Source organism: Sinohyriopsis cumingii, chromosome 10 (assembly GCF_028554795.1).
Source record: "Sinohyriopsis cumingii isolate HCF-2022 chromosome 10, ASM2855479v2, whole genome shotgun sequence".
NCBI classification, from domain to species: Eukaryota; Metazoa; Mollusca; class Bivalvia; order Unionida; family Unionidae; genus Sinohyriopsis; species Sinohyriopsis cumingii.
In genome coordinates this window covers 71,260,656-71,272,987 of record NC_142970.1, presented here as the reverse complement: position 1 = coordinate 71,272,987, position 12,332 = coordinate 71,260,656, and the positions used below count along the sequence as shown (strand labels likewise).

The 12,332-nt window shown below is 33.9% G+C and overlaps 1 protein-coding gene across 1 annotated transcript in view; it reads right to left on the bottom strand.

The window, feature by feature from the left end:
• The window catches only part of LOC149790372 (uncharacterized), a 273,840-nt gene that overhangs the window by 157,194 nt on the left and 104,314 nt on the right, over nucleotides 1-12,332 (bottom strand). Inside the window, exons 22-23 of the mRNA XM_089973208.1 lie at nucleotides 8,271-8,465; nucleotides 6,310-6,445 (exon numbers count right to left, since the gene is read on the bottom strand). Of these exons, the coding sequence (XP_089829334.1) occupies nucleotides 6,310-6,445; nucleotides 8,271-8,465 (331 nt within the window). The remainder of the gene's footprint in view (nucleotides 1-6,309; nucleotides 6,446-8,270; nucleotides 8,466-12,332) is intronic.

Below are 12,332 nucleotides of genomic sequence, written 5' to 3'. Positions count from 1 at the left end.
CTGTATGCATTTTATTTGCATCTGCATTCTGTATGCATTCCATTGACATTTGCATTCTGTATGCATTCCATTGAGATTTGTATTCTGTATGCACTCCATTGACATTTGCATTCTGAATGCATTGTTTTTACATTTGCATTCTGTATGCATTTCATTCACATCTGCATTCTGTATGCATTCCATTGACATTTGCATTTGTATGCATTTCATTCACATCTGCATTCTGTATGCACTCTATTGACATTTGGATTCTGTATGCATTGTTTTTACATTTGCATTCTGTATGCATTTCATTCACATCTGCATTCTGTATGCACTCCATTGACATTTGCATTCTGTATGCATTGTTTTTACATTTGCATTCTGTATGCATTTCATTGACATTTGCATTCTCTATGCATTCCATTGACCTTTGCATTCTCTATGCATTCTTTTTGCATTTACATTCTGTATGCATTTCATTGACATTTGCATTCTCTATGCATTTCATTGACATTTGCATTCTGTATGCATTGTTTTTACATTTGCATTCTGTATGCATTCCATTAAATTCACATTCTGTATGCACTCCATTGACATTTGCATTCTGTATGCATTCCATTGACATTCACATTCTGTATGCATTCCATTGACATTTGCATTCTGTATGCATTCCATTGACATTTGCATTCTGTATGCATTCTTTTTACATTTACATTCTGTATGCATTTCATTCACATCTGCATTCTGTATGCATTCCATTGACATTCACATTATGTATGCATTCCATTGACATTTGCATTCTGTATGCACTCCATTGACATTCACATTCTGTATGCATTGCATTGACATTCACATTCTGTATCCATTTCATTGACATTTCATTCTGTATGCACTCCATTGACATTCACATTCTGTATGCACTCCATTGACATTCACATTCTGTATGCATTCCATTGACATTTGCATTCTGTATGCATTCCATTGACATTTGCATTCTGTATGCATTCTTTTTACATTTACATTCTGTATGCATTTCATTCACATCTGCATTCTGTATGCATTCCATTGACATTCACATTCTGTATGCATTCCATTGACATTTGCATTCTGTATGCACTCCATTGACATTCACATTCTGTATGCATTGCATTGACATTCACATTCTGTATCCATTTCATTGACATTTCATTCTGTATGCACTCCATTGACATTCACATTCTGTATGCACTCCATTGACATTCACATTCTGTATGCATTCCATTGACATTTGCATTCTCTATGCATTCCATTGACATTCTCATTCTGTATGCATTCTTTTTACATTTACATTCTGTATGCATTTCAATCACATCTGCATTCTGTATGCATTCCATTGACATTCACATTCTGTATGCATTCCATTGACATTTGCATTCTGTATGCACTCCATTGACATTCACATTCTGTATGCATTGCATTGACATTCACATTCTGTATCCATTCCATTGACATTTGCATTCTGTATGCACTCCATTGACATTTGCATTCTGTATGCATTGTTTTTACATTTGCATTCTGTATGCATTTCATTGACATTTGCATTCTCTATGCATTCCATTGACCTTTGCATTCTCTATGCATTCTTTTTGCATTTACATTCTGTATGCATTTCATTCACATTTGCATTCTCTATGCATTTCATTGACATTTGCATTCTGTATGCATTGTTTTTACATTTGCATTCTGTATGCATTCCATTAAATTCACATTCTGTATGCACTCCATTGACATTTGCATTCTGTATGCATTCCATTGACATTCACATTCTGTATGCATTCCATTGACATTTGCATTCTGTATGCATTCCATTGACATTTGCATTCTGTATGCATTCTTTTTACATTTACATTCTGTATGCATTTCATTCACATCTGCATTCTGTATGCATTCCATTGACATTCACATTATGTATGCATTCCATTGACATTTGCATTCTGTATGCACTCCATTGACATTCACATTCTGTATGCATTGCATTGACATTCACATTCTGTATCCATTTCATTGACATTTCATTCTGTATGCACTCCATTGACATTCACATTCTGTATGCACTCCATTGACATTCACATTCTGTATGCATTCCATTGACATTTGCATTCTGTATGCATTCCATTGACATTTGCATTCTGTATGCATTCTTTTTACATTTACATTCTGTATGCATTTCATTCACATCTGCATTCTGTATGCATTCCATTGACATTCACATTCTGTATGCATTCCATTGACATTTGCATTCTGTATGCACTCCATTGACATTCACATTCTGTATGCATTGCATTGACATTCACATTCTGTATCCATTTCATTGACATTTCATTCTGTATGCACTCCATTGACATTCACATTCTGTATGCACTCCATTGACATTCACATTCTGTATGCATTCCATTGACATTTGCATTCTCTATGCATTCCATTGACATTCTCATTCTGTATGCATTCTTTTTACATTTACATTCTGTATGCATTTCAATCACATCTGCATTCTGTATGCATTCCATTGACATTCACATTCTGTATGCATTCCATTGACATTTGCATTCTGTATGCACTCCATTGACATTCACATTCTGTATGCATTGCATTGACATTCACATTCTGTATCCATTTCATTGACATTTCATTCTGTATGCACTCCATTGACATTCACATTCTGTATGCACTCCATTGACATTCACATTCTGTATGCATTCCATTGACATTTGCATTCTGTATGCATTCCATTGACATTTGCATTCTGTATGCATTCTTTTTACATTTACATTCTGTATGCATTTCATTCACATCTGCATTCTGTATGCATTCCATTGACATTCACATTCTGTATGCATTCCATTGACATTTGCATTCTGTATGCACTCCATTGACATTCACATTCTGTATGCATTGCATTGACATTCACATTCTGTATCCATTTCATTGACATTTCATTCTGTATGCACTCCATTGACATTCACATTCTGTATGCACTCCATTGACATTCACATTCTGTATGCATTCTATTGACATTCACATTCTGTATGCACTCCATTGACATTCACATTCTGTATGCATTCCATTGACATTTGCATTCTGTATACATTCCATTGACATTCACATTCTGTATGCATTCCATCAACATTTGGATTCTGTATGCACTCCATTGACATTTGCATTCTGTATGCATTCCATTGACATTCACATTCTGTATGCATTCCATCGACATTTGCGTTCTGTATGCACTCCATTGAAATTTGCATTCTGTATGCATTCCATTGACATTCACATTCTATATGCATTCCACGACATTCACATTCTGTATGCATTCCATTGACATTTGCATTCTGTATGCATTCCATTGACATTTGCATTCTGTATGCACTCCATTGACATTTGCATTCTGTATGCATGCCATTGACATTTGCATTCTGTATGCATTCCATTGACATTTGCATTCTGTATGCATTCAATTGACATTCACATTCTGTATGCACTCCATTGACATTTGCATTCTGTATGCATTCCATTGACATTCACATTCTCTATGCATTCCATTGACATTCACATTCTGTATGCATTCCATTGACATTTGCATTCTGTATGCACTCCATTGACATTTGCATTCTGTATGCACTCCATTGACATTTGCATTCTCTATGCACTCCATTGACATTTGCATTCTCTATGCATTCCATTGACATTTGCATTCTGTATGCATTCCATTGACATTTGCATTCTGTATGCACTCCATTGACATTTGCATTCTCTATGCATTTCATTCACATCTGCATTCTGTATGCATTCCATTGACATTTGCATTCTGTATGCATTCCATTGACATTTGCATTCTGTATGCATTCCATTGACATTTGCATTCTGTATGCATTCCATTGACATTTGCATTCTGTATGCACTCCATTGACATTTGCATTCTCTATGCATTCCATTGACATTTGCATTCTGTATGCACTCCATTGACATTTGCATTCTGTATGCATTCCATTGACATTTGCATTCTGTATGCATTCCATTGACATTTGCATTCTGTATGCACTCCATTGACATTTGCATTCTCTATGCATTTCATTCACATCTGCATTCTGTATGCATTCCATTGACATTTGCATTCTGTATGCATTCCATTGACATTTGCATTCTGTATGCACTCCATTGACATTTGCATTCTCTATGCATTCCATTGACATTTGCATTCTGTATGCATTCCATTGACATTCATATTCTGTATGCATTCCATTGACATTTGCATTCTGTATGCATTCCATTGACATTTGCATTCTGTATGCACTCCATTGACATTTGCATTCTCTATGCATTCCATTGACATTTGCATTCTGTATGCATTCCATTGACATTCATATTCTGTATGCATTCCATTGACATTTGCATTCTGTATGCACTCCATTGACATTTGCATTCTGTATGCAATTTTTTTACATTTTTATTCTGTATGCATTCCATTTACATTTTCACACCTGCATTTCAGCTATCATCTCATCATTTACGGTTACTTTCAGAAATGCATCCAGATTTTGCTTTGATTATTTCCATTCATTATTACCTTTTGCTTTCATTTGTTTGGAATGAAGTTGAAATGCATTTACTGAAAAGTCAGGTTTTCCAATTTTGAGTGTCCAAGAGAGGTTAGGTTATGTTGCTTTCATACTTTCTTATTAACAACATGCATAGTTACAGCATAAATTGCAGAAGACAACTTCAATGAACTTTCACAATAAATAATAAATAAAGCTATAACAGTGTAAGAATATACAGCTGTAGACTATTTGTCAGTGAATTTTGTTCCTGTTTCAGTTCATTTGAATAGAAACTAAATATATTAACATTATATTAGTAATTAATAAACATTATCATCATCCTCACAGCAGCATGAGTTTCTGTGTCTGCCTTAGACCCTGGCCCAATTTTACCTTTGCCAATATGGCAGTGCCAATATGACATTATCCAGATTGAGATGCTTCAGAGACTGAGACTGTCATTAGGCAGTATTTTTCACCAGTAATCTGTATGTTCACTTCAATCAGGTGGGTTACATAACATCTCAATAATACATCACAGATAAGCTGACAATATCATTGTGATACAAGTACAGACTTCACTTAAGTACATGGACATTAACCCATTACCAGTCTTGTAATGTTAACATATTCTGGATTTCTTCTTCGTTTGCTTTCTACTGTTTTGATGACTGTGGGGTACATATAATATTGTCTATCATGAACGATTAATTGTACAGGATACTGTCTTCATACATCAACAGAAAGCCACTCAACAATAGTCTATACATAAATATACATTACGGACCAATTGTACGATTACAAGAAAAGCTCCTGATCAGTCCTTAGTTTTATGACACAGAACCAGTCTACCTCTACAGCAATAATTTCATAACTTGAAAAGCTGTTTGTCGCTGTAATGAATCTAATCCCATAATATCATGCATCTGAGGTTTCAACTGTTGAAATTAAGTGGCAACATAAAACCAACAGCTTTTCAAAGACAATAATTAATGCATTTGAATGTCATTTTGTTTATTGTTTATCATTCATCCTTTTGCATTCTGCATTGGTGCTGTTTTCTTCAAAATGTATGTACCATTTGAATTCATTCTGCATTTCATCTGTTTCATTCTGCATTTAGTTTGCTTTCATTCTGCATTACTTTGATAAAATTGACCATTTCACTGTCTATATGTGTGGGCAGAATAGGGAAATCTAATCCAAAGTGATAGTGTTTATCAGTGACATGACTTACCATGCCCAGTGTATGTCAGTGACAGGATTTACCATGTCCTGTTTTTGTCACTGACATGATTTGCCATGTCCAGTGTTTGTCAGTGACATGACTTACCATGCCCAGTGTATGTCAGTGACATGACTTACCATGTCCAGTGTATGTCAGTGACATGATTTGCCATGTCCAGTGTTTGTCAGTGACATGATTTGCCATGTCCAGTGTTTGTCAGTGACATGATTTGCCATGTCTAGTGTTTGTCAGTGACATGACTTGCCATGTCCAGTGTGTCAGTGACATGACTTGCCATGTCCAGCGTTTGTCAGTGACATGACTTACCATGTCCAGTGTTTGTCTCTGAAATTATGTGCATCACTATTGCTAAGTGAATGATGTCACACAGTAGCACATTAACTTACCTACTCAATGGGGATGATGAATTTATTTGACCAAATAAGTCCAACAGCAGACAGACAAACATTCAGTCTGACATATAGATAAATCCTGAATGTATTTTACAATAAATAAACTCACCTGTTCCATTACAAGGTACTCCATCATTGATGATTATGACATTAAAATTAGCACCATTCTGTACAACCATAACCCCATCTGAAGTCACTATAACATTTCCAGCAGTGGAGCTTGCTTTCACAGTCACATAGTATTTCTAAAGATAACAGAAAGATGCTGTCAGATAATATCTCAGTCTAAAGATAACAGAAAGATGCTGTCAGATAATATCTCAGTCTGAAGATAGAAAGATGCTGTCAAATAATATCTCAGTCTAAAGATAACAGAAAGATGCTGTCAGATAATATCTCAGTCTGAAGATAACAGAAAGATGCTGTCAAATAATATCTCAGTCTGAAGATAACAGAAAGATGCTGTCAAATAATATCTCAGTCTGAAGATAACAGAAAGATGCTGTCAGATAATATCTCAGTCTAAAGATAACAAAGATGCTGTCAGATAATATCTCAGTCTGAAGATAACAGAAAGATGCTGTCAGATAATATCTCAGTCTGAAGATAACAGAAAGATGCTGTCAGATAATATCTCAGTCTGAAGATAACAGAAAGATTTAGGAAAAGCAGTTGTAGGGTTTAACACTTGCTATATGGTGAGGATAAAAGTTGAGTTCTACATTAGCAACTATAAAATCTATTAAAAAACTCAATGAAAATAAAGAATTCCCCCCCAAAAAGAAACATGAAGTACTATATGATAAAAGTTAATTGGTTTTGTTGGTTTTAATGGCATTTTTAATGCATTATTGTATGCTATATTATGCAAAGGAAACTGGAGCTAAGTACCTTTCTCAAGAACAAAATGAGGCCACCATACCTGGCTGGCCTGGACAGTTACTGAACCTGCAACTCTTGCATTACAAGTCCAACACTCTACCAACTAAGCTACTGTGGCTGATGTAAAAAATCTATAAAAGATATAGGAGTAGTGATAATAAGAATTTTCAAAATGGCCATGATCTCCACACTCCATCTTCATTGAGGGCAGGCTAGACATGACAATTAATCATTTAGTGAATAATCAAGTCAGAAAGACCATTTGATCTCATGTTACATTAACACCATTTTCAAAACAGCTGCTATCTCATTCAAAACAATCTAAACATGATCATAAGCCTTGAAGCGCAAACCCCATGTCAATACCACCCACCCACCATTCAGGAGTAGAGATAGAAGGTTTTCAAGATGTTCACCAGGGCAGCCGTGTCATACTATCACCATTTTCAAGTAAGATCAACTAGACATCCGAACAAAATCTTTAAGTCAAAACCTTATGTTAATTTGACCATCCATTAACTAGAAATAATGACAACTAGATTTTCAAGATGGTTGCCAGGGCAGCCATAATGGAATTCAGATTGACAACCAGTTACTTTTTGGACCAACTAGACATTATTACAAATATTCATACTGATAATGACCATCCATTTAGGACAAATAGAAAATACAAGATGGTATATTAGTGGCCATGTTTATCTGAGCATGATCGTTTTCATTCAGGACCAATTAAACTTTGGCATGAATGTGTATGCAAAATTTTCTTGTAATTCTCAAAATAGTTTATTAGGAAAGCTGATAACACACTGGTTCTAATGGACAAAAGATGACATACAACAGGCCAACATATAAGCTCTTCAGCTGCATGACTCGTAGAGCTAAAAATAGCTGGAGGTGAGAAAAACTCACAGCGTACACTGAACTAATAAAATGGCTCAAGTGAATTCATTATTTGCAAGGCCTCAAAAAAAGGTATGCTGAAAAGCAGAAGCAAAAATAATAACAAACTACTGATGGGACTTGGTGTCTATCTATTAATGGGGAGACCACTCTAGTCTCACTTCAACCTTGACAAACAGAAAACCTGTTAGTACTCCTGCTGCTAAAAAAAACCCAACAACATGTCAAACATCTTTATCAGCTTTAGCAGGCTAGACTTGCAATGTAGTCTATGTACTCCTAACATACCTTGTACACAATCAAACTCAGACCCTCAAATGTTGCTGAGGTTCCATTGACTGACTGGAAACCTCTAACATCTGTCCCATTGGGTGTGGTTCCCAGAGCAATACTGTAGAGGATGTCCAGGTGGGGATGATAAAATCCTGACCAGGTTGCAGCAATTTTCACACGGTTGACTTGGAAATCTATGTCTTGTAGGTCCTGTAAGAAATTAATGCACAAGGCCTTGACTTCCACAATAACAATAAAGCATGTCTAAATATAGATTGTAGCAATTGTGGCCTGGGTTTCACCAACAAAACTTCAGTCTGGTCTTAAAATGGAGGCTAGAATTCAGCCTTATTTACTGGTAAAAATTTAAGTTGGACTTAAAAATGCCAAATCAAATGTTTAAATTTTACACTTAAAGGCTAGGTTTTGGTCAAGTCCAGATTAGAAATTTTTTTGGCCAGGTTCAAGTTTGACAAAATAAATGTCATAAATTGAGGCTTAAACATTAGGTGATTTTGGACACAAACTGGACACAATTTTATCAACATTATGCAGAAATATTGGTCTAAGGCAGACTTCCAAGTTTCATCAATTCAGGCCCATATTTCTCTAACATGTCTTAGAATGTAAGTCTAGACTTTATTATTTGATTGGTCAAAGTCAAGTCACACTTAAATTGTATCCAATCAGATTGCTGAAATGTAAAATTAAACTTAAGTTCATACTAAAGTTGTCTTTATGAAATCCAGGCCTGCTGACTGCTGAAATTTAGACTTTAGACCTCAGTTTAAGCTGATACTGGTATGATTACAAATCCATTCATACAGGTATGATTACAAATCCATTCATACTGATATGATTACAAATCCATTCATACTAATATGATTACAGATCCATTCATACTGATATGATTACAAATCCATTCATACTGGTATGATTATTAATCCATTCATACTGGTATGATTACAAATCCATTCATACTGATATGATTACAAATCCATTCATAATGGTACGATTACAAAGCCATTCATACTGATATAATTATTAATCCACTCATACTGGTATGATTACAAATCCATTCATATTGGTATGATTACAAATCCATTCATACTGATATGAGTATTAATCCATTCATACTGGTATGATTACAAATCCATTCATACTGGTATGATTATAAATCCATTCATACTGGTATGATTACAAAGCCATTCATACTGGTATGATTATTAATCCATTCATACTGGTATGATTACAAAGCCATTCATACTGATATGATTACAGATCCATTCATACTAGTATGATTACAAAGCCATTCATACTGGTATGATTACAAAGCCATTCATACTGGTATGATTACAAATCCATTTTTACTGGTATGATTACAAATCCATTAATACTGTATGATTACAAATCCATTCATAATGGTATGATTATGAATCCATTCATACTGGCATGATTACGAATTCATATAACCACTTAGGCCACCATAGTGGTCCATACCCCATCTTAAAGTAACTTTGCATCAACCATACCCTACCTTAGCGTAACTTTGCATGAGATAATATAATATATGAATTCTTTATTTCAGACTACATAGTCCATACATCTAAATTATAATATAAATATAAAGTAAAAATATTGTAAACATATATATCTTACAGACATATCTACAACTGTTATGAATGAAATTAAGTATCATATTTGCCAGCCTATAAGACGATACTTTTTTACCAGAAAAGTTTAGCTTCATCTTATACTCAGAATTGACTTGTATATGGATTATGTCATCCAAATCGATTTATCGTATTTTTTGTATGGAAAATAATTCTCCAAGAGTACGAAAAATAATGTGCAAAAAATATTTCATTTTGGGGAAGAGATTGTGTATGAACAAATATTGGATCCCACAGTGAGTGTTTTAAACAATTACATGATTGTCAGTATTAATAATTAACACAGATCATATACAATTGCGCTAAAGCAGTATGCACCAGTAATGTTCGTTGTTTGTAATATACATTGCTTAAATATAATTACATATATGTGTATTAGAATCTACAAATTAGAAGATGAATAACCATGACAAAGACATATTCCTCAAAATTTTCTTCTTGCACCTAATGATCAAATAATCTGTATGCCCCATTGAGAGAGACAGACAGACAGACAGATGTTTTCATGATTGTAAATCTGTATTGTTCACTTACCAGATGACTGATTTTACTTGTCTACAAGTGCAGTACATATTCCATTATCAATTAATACCACTAGTTAAGCAATTCCTTCTAATATTTGTTTCCACTTCCATATTTAAAAGAATCACAGGGCTTTGTAACGGTATTTGCACGCTAATCAAATATGCTATGGCTGTATTCAGTCATTCCAAGATAACACCTGTTTGAGGTTCTGCAGACCAGATCAGATTAGTGAGGCTACTAATAGGGAAATGAGGCTACACATAGTATTATGAATACTGTACCATACAGTTAAAGGAAATGCCTGGCGGTTACTATTGTAAAAATGTCAGCCAGTGACATTTTTGAGCTTGCTAACGGAACTGAAATCAATTTTAAAGTACATCTAGGATGAGCAAACATCAAAAACAGTTGCCACCTATGTACAGGAAGAGTACATGCACTTTAAACAAAATCTTAATTTTTGGGAATGGAGAGGTTGTTATATTTGCAAAGAAAATTAGACAGCATGCAAAATGGTCAACTACTGTGAATGTTTAAACCCTGAAGGAGTACGGTATGTCTTTTCATAGTTTACATTTATTGTTTCATTTATTAATGTTTTCTCTCATTGAAGAAAGCTTTAGCAACACAGGGGCAATAAGTTTTAAAAAAAGAACAAACAATCCACAAAGAGCTGAACTCTCTTTCTCATATATCAGGCTACATTTGATTTTGATTGATCATGAGGTGCAAAAAAAGAAAATGTGATGGAACACATATGCATTCTTCTCTCTCTATCTCTCTTCCCCTCCCCCCACCGAAAATGCATTTTAGTATTAATGATGCAATTTCCCATTTGATGGTAATCTGAAATAGCATACAGTGATACTTTTAATATTTGTGAAACTGGAAGTTATTATAATTTAATTCCACACAGATTGCAAGTTTTATCCTATCTGTAACTCAATAAATTTTTTATAGTTGGTGTGTTTTACAGTTTATACTGGATGTACTATAAAAGATATATACTACAGTTTATACAACATGTATTTTAAAAGATGTATGCTAAAATTTATATTGGATGTATGTTAAAAGATGTATGCTACAATTTATATTGGATGTATACTAGTTTATACTACATGAATTGTAAAAGATGTATATTACAGTTTATAAAGGATGCATTTTAAAAAGATGTATATTTCATTTTATACTGGATGTATTTTTTTAAAAGATGTATATTTCAGTTTATACTGGATGTATTTTAAAAGATGTATATTTCAGTTTATACTGGATGTGCTTTAAAAGATATATACTACAATTTATATTGGATGTATGTTAAAAGATGTATACATGTTAAGACTACATGTATTGTAAAAGATGTATATTACAGTTTATAAAGGATGTATTTTAAAAGATGTATATTTCAGTTTATGCTCGATATATTTTAAAAGATGTATATTACAGTTTATATTGGATATATTTTAAAAGATGTATATTTCAGTTTATGCTCGATATATTTTAAAAGATGTATACTACAGTTTATACTGGATATATTTTAAAAATGTATACTACAATTTATACTAGATTTATTTTACACCACAGTGTATAAAAGAGTAAGCATACTTTATGCCAAGTATTTCAGTGCATTTAAGAGTTTGTTACCCACCATTAGAGGAGTCGGTGAAGAAGGATAATATGTCTGAAAAATAAAGGAAAATGTTGATAAATCATTCATGTAGTAATACATATTTAAAAAAAGGCAATTTACTAAGTCAACGCCTGAATCTGCGAAACTGCAGTTTTACTATGGCTACTGAGCTGGGGGATACATTGTTAAGTAAGCTGCCAGGATGGCATGGAGTATGTCTTTGTATCCAGTTATGCAATAAAATGCGCAAAA